The 16,441-nt window shown below is 38.4% G+C and overlaps 1 protein-coding gene across 6 annotated transcripts in view; it reads left to right on the top strand.

Moving 5' to 3' along the window:
- Positions 1 to 254: 254 nt before the first annotated feature.
- Positions 255 to 16,441, top strand: part of LOC125253970 (protein unc-13 homolog C) — a 244,034-nt gene continuing 227,847 nt past the window's right edge. For 3 of the 6 annotated variants that reach the window (XM_048168259.1, XM_048168258.1, XM_048168257.1), the window contains exons 1-2: positions 255 to 1,085; positions 8,336 to 11,936. In XM_048168259.1, coding sequence (XP_048024216.1) covers positions 8,573 to 11,936 — 3,364 coding nt within the window. In that variant the 5' untranslated portion in view covers positions 255 to 1,085; positions 8,336 to 8,572. The remainder of the gene's footprint in view (positions 1,086 to 8,335; positions 11,937 to 16,441) is intronic. The other 3 variants (XM_048168261.1, XM_048168260.1, XM_048168256.1) reach the window with 1 other exon arrangement.

Below are 16,441 nucleotides of genomic sequence, written 5' to 3'. Positions count from 1 at the left end.
AGACGAATGTGTTCTTCATACCTCGTACAAGTTAACATTTTGTGCTTTTTGTTTATTATCATTTTTAATTTCTGCTCTAAAATGATAAGCAATCAGTTCAGTTTAGGTTTAGTATTGTATTGTAACCCCCTTTTTTGCTTATAATGTGCAGCATAGCCTACATAGATATATTCACTGTATTTGTTTTCATAAGCTTTAAACATTGTTTGGAGGACAGCATTGGGCAGGATGTGGAATAATATTGTTTAAAATACTAGATTGAAATAAATTTTTAATTAAAAAATGTTCATGTATAATATTTTTTAGATTTTTCATGTTCAATGTTTGTTAAAATCACTATGAGTAGTACCAGTACTAGTGATGCTTATCTTAGAAAGCATGACAAGTTGTAGGATGAATGAAATGGACTAAATGAGAGAGGTTAAAATGAGAGAAAGAGTGCAAGACATTGAGTGCAGGTTTAATAGCTGCAAGTCAATCCTAGATTCTGTTACACACATTCAACCCGCCTTCCTGCTGTGTGTCTCATCCCTTCCCATCCTCCTCTCATTCTCCCTCTCTTTCTCTCTCTCTCTCTCGTGTCACGTGTGCAGGTCTGTGAATCGCAGCAGCAGCTTTGTGCATCTCTTTCTGTGTGAGCGAGAGAGAGGCTCAGGGCTGCACTCCTCCAAGGGCTTCTCGTACTCTCTCTCAGCACACATTCACACACGCACACGCGCATTCCCGTGCATCTAGACAGGGGGCTTTCACCAGTCCCAGACACATCGTCTGCTGCCTAGCGGAGTGCTGCGACTTCCGTCTGGGAGAGCCGGACGGAGAGGAGGGATTTTACCCAGGATCCTTCCGTGATTTGCAACAGCATGCGCCCGCCAAGCCAGACTTCATTCCAAGGTTGAGTTGAGCACAGCCGCAGCAGCAGGCAACGAGGGAGGAATGGATCGTAGAGAGAGCAGGACGTGGAACTGAGGGCTCGCTGGATGCTTTTCCGTCATCAGAGGATGCTCTGTGCTTCACGGGAGGACGTTTAAGAGTTCGGTGGACGCTCCTGCGCTGTAGTGGATGGTTTTTGCGCGCTGTCGGAGAGGGTATGTATGTCTACTTCACTAAGTTAAGCTGTTGCATCTTGAACCTTAAAATACACTTGAACTGACCGTGCATTTAAACGCTGCACCGTGTGTGCATGCATCTGTGCATCACTTTTTAACATTCCGTGTCATTAGACTTTGTGCGTTGTTCTGAGAAGGGGCGGGGGTACGTCCGATGCTTTCAACCCGTTGTTGCTATCAGCGCATTTCTCCCTGATCAACATCTGGTGGCATGTTCTCGCAAGCAGAGAGGGTTGATTGAAGCACTTGCTGGATTATCATCGAGAGAGCTCTCAAATTCCCGCAGCTCTGATTTGTTGCGTTTCTTGGCTAGAGCTTGCACTGAGGGAATTCATCGCGCTCACAAATCAGCGTTTGTTTAATGCATGCATGCATGGATGCATGCATGCATGCCAGGACAGAAGCCCCGATGTGAAGTGATATTCAGCATGTTCTCGGTCAAGGGGCATCAAAGTCAGCCTTGCTCATGTTTAAAACGAATGAGATTTTAAGGTTTAAAAAGCGTACGTGGACAGGGATCTGTGCATGCCGAGGTTTAGCGGGGTAATGACTGAATGTGAGATGAGCAATGGATTGTAATTGTGTTAGTGGGTGGGGCTCTTTCTTACTCTCTCGCTGTCTCTCGTCCCTCTCTCTCTATCTTAAATATGCATCAGAAGGGGCTGAGGTTGTCAGAGGAGTGTCTGTATGTGAGGTGTGGGGTCAGAGCCTGCGTCTGCATCGGATCGATAATCCATGTCTTTTGCATCTCAAGCTCACCGATGGCCACACATGAGATCAGCTTTCCCCGGGAGAGAGAAAGCAAGAGTAGCTAATGAGCTGCCTGTCTTTATGAAGCATTCCACAACATCCTGTCAAGCGTGATAATATGGGACAGCTACATAATACATGAACAAATAAATGACTGAAAAAATAAATTATAAATAAATGCACATCTCAGAGGGCGCATTCACAATCAGGCTTTTGGTGAAGACCGTAGTAAGGTTCACTTTATAGTTCCGTTCATTTAGATAGTGAAAGGAGTTTTCCAAAACCTGGATCTGCATAACGGTGGTTTGAGGTTTGGTTGTTGTGAATGGCATGGTTTGCAATTCATGTGAACTCATTCTAATTTGTGGAACTGGAAAGTAAAATGTTATTGCGCAGAGATTGCTCTTTCATACTTCAGGAGAGGTTGAAAAACTCTGAGACCTTAAAAAACCTTGTAAAACTGCTTAGATGAAATTAAGTATTTTAAGAAGAATTAAGAAGAATAAAATGAATTTCGATAGCAGCTCAGATCATTTGATGAGAATTGTTTGCATTTTAATTCTCTGACTTTTGATTGCAGACTTTAGTATCTTGGCAAATCAGTTTGAGACATTTTTGAGATGCATTTTGAAAACAAGACGACATCCATGTCTTTTTACATTAATATGAACACTTTAATATGAGCAAATATCTTCTGTCAAATGTATGTGGACACCTGATCACCATACCTATATGAGCTTGTTGAACATCAACAATCGGAGCCATTGGCATAAGTAGGGTGTTGGTCATCTCTAACAGCTTCAACTCTTTTTTTCCACTAGATCTTGGATCATGAATGCAGGGATTTGCTCCCTTTCAGACATGAGGGCATTAGTGCATCAATTAGGTTCTTCCACACCAGAATCAGTAAACCATATCTTTATAGACCTCGCTTTGTGCACAAGTCATTTTGAAATTATTGCGTGGCTGTATGCTTGATTTTATGGTGTAGCTCAAATAGCAAGATGTGTTCATTTGTAGGTGGTGTCACATACACTTGGTCAGTTAGGGTGTGCAGATAGGTTCATTAGGCAGATACACTTATTTGTCATTAGCTATACAAATAATGTGATTTTGAATTAACATGTATTTCAGTTAATGTTCCAAAAGCATATTTTTCATTTACACCATATCCATTGAAATTTGATTACCACTGTAAATTAGAAGTTGATTACCTGTTAGGGGTGTGGTGGAAATACTGCAGTTACTCTAATCAGATTTAATCGTCTCATCTGTAGTTTTCAGTAGATTGATTGATTGAGCTCTGTAATGCTGAAATGGCTTAATAAAGAGGCACTGATTTTAGCCATTAATCACAGAAGAGCTAATAAATTAATTGGAAAAGGAAGTTAGAAACCTCTGGTCTCAGCATTTGTTTCCACAGCCCAGTTTAAACTTTTCTGAGTGGACATCAGAAATTAACTTGAAATATCATCAGGCCCAAAGTCTTGCCAGATGCTGGAGTTTTACCAGCCGAATACTTAGTTTAATTAAAAGTATCAGAGAGTAAAATTGTAGTAAATTATGCTGTCTGGTGATTGTGACATTTGGCTTCCGTGACCTGTTTTTATCAAGCGTCTGGTATTGATGTCGAGTGGTTTGGTTGTGTTGAATAGACAGTATGTGTGGTATTTTACCCTATAGTTTTTTAAAATTTACTCTTAAAACCAAAAGAAAGCCAATTATAAAATATTTTAAAAAAATATATTATTCTTTTTGAATTGTGACATTTTCAAGACAATTAAGCTTCTCATTTATTTTACTGAAAGACTATATTAAAGTATTTATTGTCATGAAAATAATTATGCAATAAATCTTAATGGTCCTTAAAAGCTATTTACATGTGAAAGATAATGTTAGATAATGTGAGAGTGAGCACTACAGAAAAAAAAACAGCATTTTCCTAATATGTTTGTCTTGTTTTTCGTAACACATTACAGATACATTACTTAAAGGCACAATATGTAAAGTTTCGCCACTAGAGGTCGCTCATTCAAAACAAAGGTGTAGCTTGATGACACCTTGTTTTTGTGGAATCATGGGAGGTGTTGTTTTCACGTCTACAGCTGGTCAAAAAGAATCGGGACAGGACTCTGGCAGAAATCATGTTCATGGATGACATTATTAACGGTACTGTAGCATGAAGCAGAGCAGGCCGAGTGCTGTGCGATCAGAAATGATTGTCTCGAGAGCAGTGGAACTTTTATTGTGCTGCAGTTGCTGCTTTCGCTTGTTCCGGTCAAACGTATGTGGGGTAAAGCAGCGCTGTTTTTATCAAATTAGATACATTTGTGTGTTGAAAGTTGTTATAGCGCTACTCTGCGTTCTCTCTGTGGCTACTATGGGACACTTGTTGCACACTGCAGTAAGCTAGATTGATATTAGGCATGGTAAAACATGGTACTCGCTGTAAATCATGAAAACGAGATTTAAACAATAAGACTTACTGTGTTTAGCAATATAACATGATTAGTTTTCTGTCGATGAATCTATCCAAACAGTTGCTCACCTGTCTAATGAAACACATAATATATTAAAGCTTCTTTGGTGTTTCCATGGTTTCTACAAAATAAAACTGGAAACCGAGGGTAACGCGGGTATGATGTCATTGATAGGTGACGCACGGACACGGTCCGTGTCCTGGATAAATTTGCTTATTTCTCTGGATTTAAACATTCTTGGAAACATTTGGGATAATGTAAGTACACAAGTCAACAAAAGATATAATATTGTTCTAGTGGTTTTTGGATATTTTAATCTTTAAGACGCATAGATATTAAGAGTTGTTTTCAGAGAATTTATCTTGAAATTAAAATGTTTTGCAGTTTTTTCCCCCTTGGGCTATGCATAAATCTAAGAAAATGTATTGAGATTTATGCTTAAAACAAGAATAAAAAATGGGATTTCACCAGTGGGGGACAAAATAAACCTAATTCAAGATTCAAAATTCTCACAAAAATAAGCCTTTTTTAATCTTATTTACATAACTTTACCTGATAAGCATAAATATCTTGTTTTAAGCATGTTTAGATATTTTTAGTGGAAAACAGGACAAAAATACTGATAATCAAATTACGTGTGATTGGATTAATAACGTTTGAGTGTACATGCTGTGTTTGGTTATAATTACATTAGTGAAAAGAAAGCTGCTTTATAAGGTCTCAGAGAGAGAGAGAGAGAGAGAGAGAGAGCGAGATAGAGAGAGGTCTGTAAACATCAAGGTGTCTGACTCGCAACAATGCCATCACACACACACACACACACACACACACACACACACACAGGTTGCCACCTGTTCTGTTCTATACAGTGTTGGGCACATTACTTTAAAAAAGTAATTAGTTATAGTTACTAGTTACTTTTCACAAATAGAGTTAGTAACTGAGTTACATCATTATAAAAGTAACTAATTACCAAGGAAAGTAACTATTGCATTACTTAAAAAAAAAAAAAAATATGTCAAATAACTTGAATGCGCCATTATTAAATATAAGACTAAGAATAAATAATTCTTGATCCGACTCATGACTTATGATCCGCTCTTGCTTATGAAATTTCTCTGTACTGTCATTAAAGAAAATGTAGTTTCATATTTAATAGTACTATGTTATGTTTTAAATTCATTTACTTGATTATGAAAAGTGAACACCATGAGTAAGATGCATCATAAGATGCGCAATATATCGGCAGTCATGGAGTGGGTCAGACATGATTTTGACCACTTCATTAAGTTTTGTTTTATAGAAAGCCTCTCTTTAAAGTGAATTTCGTTTTGTAAAAATGGTATCTTAATTTTAATCAACCAATTGCCTGCATTTAATAAATAAGAAGCAAATATAGCAGGCAATATAATCATGGATGCGCGGGTGCGATCACTGGCGCGTGAACTGGAGCGCGACTTATAGGCTAAATGAACTGAAACTCAGCGTATAGGCTACTTGCCTCACAGACATGAGAAATATATCTATAGAAAGCTTGAAATGTCTACTTTAAAACGAAATAATTAAAAATGAAAAGAGTCTACTCTGATTATGTAATCCGAATGAAATGTGCATTCTCTCTCTAGGCGCGTCCAGTATATGCGGAGATGATGAGAGTCAGCAATGTCAACTTCATCTTTGCAGCCGACACTGATTCAGAAAACATTACTTTATTAATAAACAATTAAAATGTCTCCTTGCTGTTTTTTGCCATATTCATAATCATTACTTTTGCCGGTTCTTTATGGCAAGCGTTATGCGTGCGCTTGAGTGCATAGCCTATATTACATAAATGCTCATTATTAGTTTATTCTCTTCAGTATTTAAGAAATTAAATTAATATAAATGTGATTAGTCAACTAATGGTTTAAATGAACAACTACTAGTCGACTAGAAAAACTTATTTCACATATTTTCAATCCAGCTTGTCACATGTTTATCACAGTAGATAGGACCTTCGAACCAGAAAGACACAGCTTACATTTGACTAAAAGGTTTTTGTCTTCATGCTCAACTAAAGTGAAATAATGAGCATATTTCCACTTTGAGAAACTCGTCTTGCTCTCGCCTTGACTCGCCATGACTGCCGCACATACTTGAATAAACGGAAACATGCCCACAGTGCGTCTTCGTGTTTACAGTGGTTGGCATCACCAATCCTACAATGCATCGCTGCTGTAAAGGGTTAGGCTGTAGGCTACACTTCAGCCAAAATTAATTAATTTAAAAAAGTAACGTACAACGCACCATATGGTAATGGTAGCGGAGTTTATTTATTTAAAAAGTAATGCGTTACAGTATTAGTTACTGTCAAAAGTAACTGCGTTAAAGTAGCGCGTTACTGCCCAACACTGGTTCTATATTATAGGGAAAAACTGCTCTCTGATTCCATACAAAGTACAATGTTTGTATTGCTGTTTTCACTGACAGATACGGAGTCTATTTAAAGATATATTTATATCTATAAATACTTATTTATTTATTTAATAAACATGTACTGTATAACTAGGTATTTTGAACTGTATCTAATAAAACGCAACAATGCCCTTTAGTGGAGTGATGCATAATTACTTTATTACTCACCTTTTACCTCCATTTATGAATAACATATGAGCTTCCAGACAAAACCATTCTTGTCTGAATTATTGATTTTCAAACACATGCCACTTTTTACCATTGCATAGAGGGTCATGTCCTTTACAATTGAGGTTAATGATCATAATTAATGAACTGCACTGTTCAGCTGTGATCATTATGTAGGTTGTTTGCCTGTATCATGGGATTATTGGGATACTACATGTGGCAAAAGCCAGTTTACAGTGGTGTAACTTGATTTTTGATGATGATGATTAATGGTTATTTTCCATACCAAACAGACAGATCATTGATCATGATACTGCTAACAAACTGCATTCTTCTAATTTTGAAGCTTGTTGTTAGAAATGCATAGATTTGTACAATAATGTGAATAAAATAATTCATGTTAGGCAATTATTAGTTCTCCAAAACAATACTATTGTGGCCCAGAGTCATTTCTGCTCTGGTTTTTGTGTAAATAAGGGTGTACTCACACTAGGCATGGTTGCCTTGAACCGAGCACAATTGTCCCCCCTCCCTACTCCCCCGCTGGCCTGCACTCATATTGCACTTAACGTTCCGGGCCGGAGCACGCTTTCGTCATATACAATGCAACTTTTTTTTATGGAAGAAAACAGGAAGAAATGCACTTTCGCTAAGATACTGCCTAATAGATTTATCATTTATACTGTGCAGTGTTTTTCACTTATTTCCACTTTCACTTATTTCCACTTATTATTACGAAGGCAGCTGATGTTAATGGAGGAATTTGCAGCTTTACTCACAAACTACAATTCCTGTTCATTAATAAGGTGAGAACCAGACCTGTTATAAACCCAAATACACTGGAATTAGTACACTCTTTCATTAATGTAATAAACAAAATAGTAATAAAGATGTTTGCCGTTGTAATGATGACAATAGCGCAATCAAAAGTAGGAGCTGTTCCGTCCTCCACCACAGTTAACGCTCACATTGCATGCAAACCTCGCTCGAGCCCAACCAAAACGTGTTCTGGCCCACCTCTTCCAAGAGGGCCAGGGACGGCTAAACTAACCGCGCCCGGGCATGGAACCGAGCGATCACACTTGTCAAACGAACTGGGCTTTGGGGGTCGAACGCACTCGGGCACGGTTCAGAGCGCCTAGTGTGAGTACACCCTAAGAAGGTTCTCTCAATACTCACAAAATGTGACATGTCTAGCTCAACTGAATTGGATTTGACAGGCTCATGAGAAACGGCCTATGAAATTGGGGCTGTAGTAGAATTGTTCAGTGATTCATTATACAGTATGTGTAGTGTAACATTCCGGGTTATGCATTTTACATATTGACCTTCAGTGCAAACTAACTGAAAAGATGTTTTTCTTTTTCTTTTTTTCAGAGACATGAGGCCTCTTCTGAAGAACAACCTTGAATATTTCCCTCACTGAGGATGTGCAAACATTTTTGCTCGGCACAACCACATCTGAGGTCATTTCTTCTCTAGACCCACTTATACCTCAGGGTTGACTTTCAAAACTCATAAGTGTCTGTGTGCTTCCCATTGAGCACCGCTGGATTTGAGACCAGTTTTGCTTCACTGCATCCAGAGTGCAAAACTGCTGAAACATCGCCCTCCATGGTTTCTGCCCATTTCAAGAAGCTATCGTCTTACATTGTAAAGATTTGCAAAGGAATGTTTACAAAGAAACTGGCAACTGCCACAAAGAAGAAAGAGAGCAGCGAAAACAAAAAAGAACCCAAAACATCCCCTGAGCTGCATGCACGGAACCCGACGTTCTCAACCACACTGAAAAGCACAGTTAAAAAAATCTCCAAATGCTCGTCAGCACGCAATATATCTCTTGAGGAGGATGATGGAAAAAATGACTGTTCTTCTCTCTCGCCAACATTCAGTTACCGTGTAGCAATTGCGAATGGACTGCCAAAAAATGCCCTTTTTCTGAACAATAATGAATTTCATGAGGTCTTGTCAATTGATAGTGATTACTCTGACTCTCTAAACGAGGCAAAACTTGTCCATAGATTCGATGAACAAAAAGCTTATACAATGCCAGTAAGAAGGAACAGGAAGAGTTTGATTAGTTTAGCGCCTTCTGATGGTAGCTCAGAGGGGGAACGGGGAGAGCGCAGCAGTCTCCACACTCTTCGATTGGGTGCTCTGAAAAAGCTGAGAAAATGGAAGAAGAGCCAAGAATGTGTGTCCTCAGACTCAGAGGCCAGCAACTGGAGAAAGACTCTTGGCATCAGAAGCAAATCTCTGGACCGGGCTGGCCGACACCAGAAAACCACTACCCTGGAGCCGGGATCCAGCTCGACAGGTTGTATCAGTCAGACTCAGGATGTGATGGAGATGATCTTCAAAGAACTTCAGGGAATCAGTCAGATCGAGTCTGAGCTCTCAGAACTGCGAGGGCATGTTAATGCCCTCAAAAGCTCCATTGATGAGATCTCCAGCAGCGTGGAGGTGGTGCAGAGTGAAATCGAGCAGCTCCGTTCAGGTTTCGTGCAGTCCAGACGTGAGACTCGAGACATCCATGATTACATCAGACAGATTAGCCAACAGACCAACAAAGCTACTCTGAGATTTCTAAATGTGCCTGAGGAGAAGTATGAAAAAACAGAAGAGCTTATATATCAAATTCTGAAAGAGAAAATGGGTTTTGCTGAAGCACGCAAGACATTTAAAATTGAACTGGCCCATCGACTAGGGCAACAAAGAGAATGTTACAATGCTAAACCTCGACCAATTGTAGTTATATTTTCAAGCCCACAAGACAGGGATTTAGTTTTGAAAAAGTGTTATAAGCTTAAAGGGACTGGAATATCCATCTCAACTGATAGTCTAGCACATGATTCAAAAGAAAAGAGAGACAAGCCAATAGCTTCCTCTCAGACATATGAAAGCATGGACATCAAGGTCTCAGCCAAAGACAAGGCTGAAAGTGATGACTGGGACTCCATGGAAAGTGACAAAGAGCTTGATGAATTAAACAAGAACAAATATGCAATTGTGTCCAAACCACCTCCAAAAAGTAAATCGGACAAGAAAAAGTCTCACGATCACCGAAGGATGGCCGATGACTCTGCATACTCTGTGCACTATGCAGATAATACAGCCTACGATGACCACGACAAGCAAAGTAAGTCCTACTATACCGACTTAACACCTGGATGGCTTTCTCAAAGCGACTACTCCACTCCCAAACTTAGCCGTTCTGAATCTGACTGCTCTAAACTTTGCCAGTCTTACTCTGAGGATTTCTCAGAGAGTCAGTATTTCAGCAGAGTCAATGGCTGCTCCTTGCTTTCCTCCTCAGATCAGGAACTTTGGCAACGGAAGCAAGAAGACATGGCATCCTCCTGGTATGCTAGTCCTCCCAGTCAAACTCTGAGCCAAGAACGACCTTATGTGGAGCATAATGAAGTTGAAACCACTGAGACTATTGACAGTGGTGTAAGTAATGGTCTTGTTTGTATATCAGGGGACAGGAGCCATTACAGCGGCTCTCAGCTCTCGCTGCAGGGTGACCTCTCACCATGGAAAGATTGGCATCACTTTGAACAAGGTGCTGATTCAGGTTTGGATGCTTCAACTGAGCAGAACATAATCTCTGAGATCAGTAGTCCCTTTGACCCTGCAGCTAACCCTGGTTTCCCTGAGAAAATTACTAAATGCCTTGAGGTTGATTTACAGTTTGAAGGTGAGACCTTCCTGACACTAGATAGCACTCCTGAGACAGGCCAAGACCAGGATATAGATATAGAACCTGAATTTTTAGAACCTGAGCTAGATCTAGAGCTAGAACTTGAGCCAGAACCAGAACCAGAGCCAGAGCCAGAGCCAGAGCCAGAGCCAGAACCAGAACCAGAACCAGAAAAAATGGCACAGCCAGAACCTGAACCTGAACTTGAACCAGAACCTGAACCAGAGCCAGAGGCTGTGATTGAACCCATACCAAAACCAGTACCTAAACCTGCAGCTGAACCGCAACCCGAAAAGAAGCCCAAGACCAAGAAGATCCAAGCTAAGCCTGAATCAGCTCCACAAACTTTGCAGCGACAAGATGTGAACCACCTCCAGCAAAGCCAGAAATCTTCAGCTATGTACCGGAGCCAGAGTGAGATCAGAAATGAGAAGGTGGAGGACGTCCCCAAATCATGGAGTAGCAGGCTTAGCATAGACCTCAGTGAAAAAACCTTCGGCTTTGGAGGTTTTGGATCCACCCTGCAAAGAGCAAAGTCAGCTTTGGATTTTGTGTGGAATAAAGGCTCCCAAAGCACCAGCGCCCCGGTTGAAGAACCAAGCAACACCTCATTCATGGGCAGGTTCAGAACCATGTCCCAGTCCACAGCGAACAGCTCCAGCACAACCATTGACTCTGATGTCTACACAGAACCTTTCTATTACAAGGCAGAAGAGGAAGAACAACCTGCTGAACAACCTGTGGACAATGAGACAAATTATGTGGAGGTGATGGAACAAGTTTTAGCCAATTTGGAAAACAGAACAAATGCCAATGATGCTGAGGAACAGTACCAAGAGGAGGAATATGATGTCTCGCAAGAATATGAAATCTCTCAAGAGGGTAACCTTGTGTTGGAATATGACTGCAGCCTTGATGAACAATATGATGAGGAATACAGTGAGGAGTATGATGACAATCCCATGACTGAAGACACAGCGGAGTATGATGTGAGTCTGGTGGATTATGTGGAAGAAACAGAGGAACCAGAAGTAGAGATCGAGGAACAGGAGGAAGGCAAAGAGGAGGTGCAGGAGGTTCAAGATACATCAAAAACGAAGGGTGCAGACAAGGTAGAAGAAACTGTAGAACAAGAGGATGAGAACAAAAATGTTACAGAGGTTCCTGTGCAGGAAGCACCACCCAAAAAAAGAATACGTCCCACCTTTAAAGAGGCAGCATTAAGAGCTTACAGAAAGCAGATGGCTGAGCTGGAACAGCAGATCCTGGCAGGAGGTACGATCCAACAAGTTACTTGTATTTTTTATGCTAACTGTACAGATTTGCTTACATATACATTATAGTCAAGTTTTTTGGTCAGTGAGCCATTGATTGAGTCATTTGAGATCCACCACTGTCCAATATGTCTTTCTCAGGACTTGGTTCCTGAATACACTATTGAAGGGTTATTCTAAAGGCCAGGATGATGATTACTAGTATTTGATGTTGAGTGGTTAGAATTGGTGATTGATTTTGTGTATGTGTGTGTGGTTGTCCAGCTCAGATGTAAGTGTACTTCACCTTTTGTGGCCTTCATTAACCTTAGAGAATCAAATTATTCAAGATTTCAATCAAATTGAATCAAGAAGGTTATTTATATTTAAGCATTTATTTTAAAGAAATAGTTCACCCATATAATGTTCTTCTCATTATTTACTTTCCCTCATGTTGTTCCACACCCAAATGGTTTTTCTTTCTAGGCTGGAACATAAAAAGAGACAATCTGATGGATGTTTACGTATCTCTCTCCAATCTAATTTGTGCTTGTACATTTTCAGATCAGTCCAAGGTAGACGTCAATGACAACTGCATTAGTTTGTTGATGCACCACATTTGAATATGCACATACATATTATTTCATCTTGGGTGAAATATTCCTTTAATAACTGCAAGCATGTTTTATTAGCAGTTTTAGGATTTTATTTTATTTCCTGTGTCAAAGTCAGTTTACACAAAACATGCTAATATGAACATGAACAGCTGAAATTGTGGCATCTGTCTCTACGCTAACAGTTCTGAAATTTACCCCACAATAGCAGAGTTTCTTTTACAGTCAGTCAGGAATCATGGGAATTTCCACCCAGTCTTACTCACACTAAAAACGCTCTTGACCTAGATGTGAGAATCACAGTCACAGCACACGGCAAACCCAACGCTGCACTACACAATGCTGAGTACTGTTGGGATACTGTATTTAGGCTGCTCATTCATGCTGCACACTAACAGCCAGATGCTCTGTGTACTTTAGGGGATTCTGATTCCCTAAAACACAAGCCACAAAACGCAAACCAAATCAGTTAATTTTTTTAGGCATTACAATGAGGTTTGGCACTGGCACATAATTCAACAATTGGATAGCAGAAATTATTGCATTTTTACTGAGATGTTTTACATCCAGTAAGTGCATGTAGAGTGCAGTGCTCGCTGTGTTATTTTAGTGTCAGATTCACCAATGGAATTATGCAAATGGGTCAATGACAAATAAAGCTTCAAAAAAGGATTTAAAAAAAAAAATCTTATCAAAATTGATATAATGCATATTTTTTGAGGAAAAATGTGTTTTCATGAACAATGTGTTTATGCAAGTTTCAATTGTTAAAAAACATTTCAAAGTGTTTAAATTAATTTTTGACCCCTTTCTTGTCAGGTGGTAGAAACAAATATTTTCCTAATTGTATTTATACGTAAAAACTTAGCAAACTAATCCTCTACAGTGCCTAACACATTATTATTTTGAGGTTGTATATTGATTTTATTAATATTAATTTATAATTATTGCATTCTAATTGTCAGGTATTTAGTATCTCTAGCATTCGATACAATAACTATTCACAATGTAGTTTTCAGCCATTTGCTCACTTTGATCTATTTGTTGGTTTAAATTAAGAATTTACATGGTTGTACCACCTGATGAATATCAGTTGTGCCACCTGACAGGGAATAATAACAGGGAATGTGCTGAATACTGGATTTTTTTCATTTCATTTATAAATAAATAAAATACAAATAAAAGTGTTTTAGTCAACAGTCTCTATTGAAGTAAAAGTAGTAAATAGATCAAAAACAGAATAAAGAACATTACATCACAATCAAAATGTAGGAACTGGTAATGGTTCTGGGTACTTCTTGCCTACTCTTTTATGAGTACTGGGAATTCTGACATAGTACTCTTGTCACATATTGTTTTCACCTACTATATAGTAGGGAAGTATGCGATTTCAGGTGCAGCCTTTTCCTAGTGTGTGTCTGTTAGTTACACTAGCAACTTATTGTGTCCATCTGCCCCTTGTTATTTCACTCATTTAGTCTGTGTATATATATACTCCCTGTTCAGTTCAGTTCCTTGTTGGTTGTTCTGTTCTGGTGTTGTGTTAATAATATCATGAGTGTTTGTTATTTTGATTTATTGTTTATTAAAGTTTACTGCTGCCGATAAATTGTGTTTAAGCTCATCCATGCTTCTACTTGGATGCCTGTATTTGCTTTTGCCTGTGCTGGCAAGTTCATACGTTGAATTTCTAAATACAGTAAAGAAGTTAATCATAAAATAGCATTTTCTTAGTTTTACATTGGTTGTACCACCTCACGTGGAAAGTGTTTTAGAGAGATCTACAGACCTTTTCACTTTGTCACAAGGATAAATTGGGATCTTCTGGATGCTGCATTATCATGCTTACTGTTATTACCTTGTTAATTCATAATAACATGTTTGCAGTTGTGCCACTCTGACATTTGAGAATATACAATTTTCCAGACAAAAGTTTTTTTTTCAATTATCTCAACAGCTTTAAAAGAACTGATATTTATACAATTCGTTTATATGAAAGGTTTCAAACATAAAATTATTCCATAATATTTTATTTTGAATTTCTTCTTATTAAAACACTATTTTAAATAGATTTCTTAGTCTGTTAATTTGTGTGTTAGGCCACCTGACATTTTGGGGTTTAAGATACCAAAAAATAACATAATATTAATTATTTGTATGTACTGAAAATTAATTAAAACTAAATAGAATAAAGTGATACATGTCATGAATTTATCAAATTATTTTAAAAGGAAATAATGCACTTGGGCACAAAATTGTCATTGACCCAAATGCAATGACTTCATTTAAATACTTGAATTGCATCACTACCTTGAGCATGTAGTACCAGTTCTACAACCCTATAGACTTTTGAGATCTGAAAAGGTGCTTTCTACACACAGACATGTGTACAGTCAACAGAAGCTCTATATATATATAATGAGAGAAGGAACAGACTGTTCTGCTGACACTGAGTTGGTGCGCTTGACAGGTTGAGGATTTAATTTTATTTTCAGCTAGAAAAAGACATTTACCTCATAAAGAGTGTGCTCATCTCTTAGGGTTTTCCCTTTTATGACTAGGCACTCTTATATTGTCACGTATAGTTTTAGTTTCAGTTTAATGTTCCTGGACTTTTCGTTTGTAGCTCTGTGTTTCCCATTGTTTCTATAGAGGGTATGCACGTGACGTCACCGTTGACCGTTAGGACTGCGGTCACGCACGCTGAGTGGCAAAAGACTGAGCAGCAGCATTGGTTTTCAGCGTGAATGTCGCGAAAAACACACAAAACATATTCAAAATGGGAAAGAGCTTTGCGGCTGACTGTACAAATAGATTTGACACAAACCCTGAGGTATATATTTAAAAACTAGAGAAAGCAGCAGAAAAAGAAGCAAATGGATCACTGCAATTCATAGAAACAGCTGGACTCCAGCAGAGAAACATGGATTTGCAGTTATCATTTTGTGTCGAATTGTTGGATTTTGAGGTAAAATCATACCTTATATATTGTATTGTTATATATTATGTTGACGACTCATCAATTAAATATTTTCCATCTTATATTATGCATAATTGGGTGTTTTTAAATAAACAACACTGTCAAAAACTATACTATAAAACTATATATGTTTTAGGGCTGGACAATATGACGATATAACATTGATATAAGTGATTAAGCAGATTTAAACCTACCGATATTGTAGTTATATAAAATATTCACAGCCAGATTTGCTTTATGTATTTCCCCAGCGTCAAATCAGGCACATATAAATGTCAGGAAACACGACTCCTGGCTGCATGTCAATGTCCATGGATTAGGTTTATTTGACAAGTTGTAAGAAACACTTTCGAGTCCAACCTTTAGGGTAATTCGTTAGTTTTACTTGAGTTTTCACCATTTCTCCTATTAATCCAGTTACGCAGCAGGTTCTTTTGCCACTCAGTCCAGCTGAGGGAGCGCGTTTTCGGCGGGAAAGTGACGTCGATGCATACCCTCTATTGTGACTCATTGTTTGATTGATTTGTATCACCTGCTCCTTGTTAAGCCATTTGGTTTCTCTGTGTATTTAAAGCCTTCAGTTTGTGTTCTGATTTGTCCGTTCTTGTCTTTGTTTAGCGGTTTTCATTCTCCTGCATCTTTGTATTCTCCTGAGCTCCTGCATGTTAGTTATTTTTGTTTATCTTCTTCTTTTCCTACCAGCAACCTCCATATCTTAAAAATACTTTTTATGATATAAAATATTTATATAATATATTTTTTTTTTTTCAGATTTTTTTTTTTTTGCTTTGTCAATAGATAATGGATATTTTCTGTTTTTAATTTGTTTTTGATGAGATAATCCACAGCTAGCTGTGCATTAAATGATTTTAATGCATGACATGAAGGCAAAGAACCGCCTGACGAGTTCAAATCGTTTGATGCACAGCTAGC

The sequence above is a fragment of the Megalobrama amblycephala genome, linkage group LG19 (genome assembly GCF_018812025.1).
Source record: "Megalobrama amblycephala isolate DHTTF-2021 linkage group LG19, ASM1881202v1, whole genome shotgun sequence".
Lineage (NCBI taxonomy): Eukaryota > Metazoa > Chordata > Actinopteri > Cypriniformes > Xenocyprididae > Megalobrama > Megalobrama amblycephala.
This window is presented reverse-complemented; position numbering and strand designations above follow the sequence as displayed.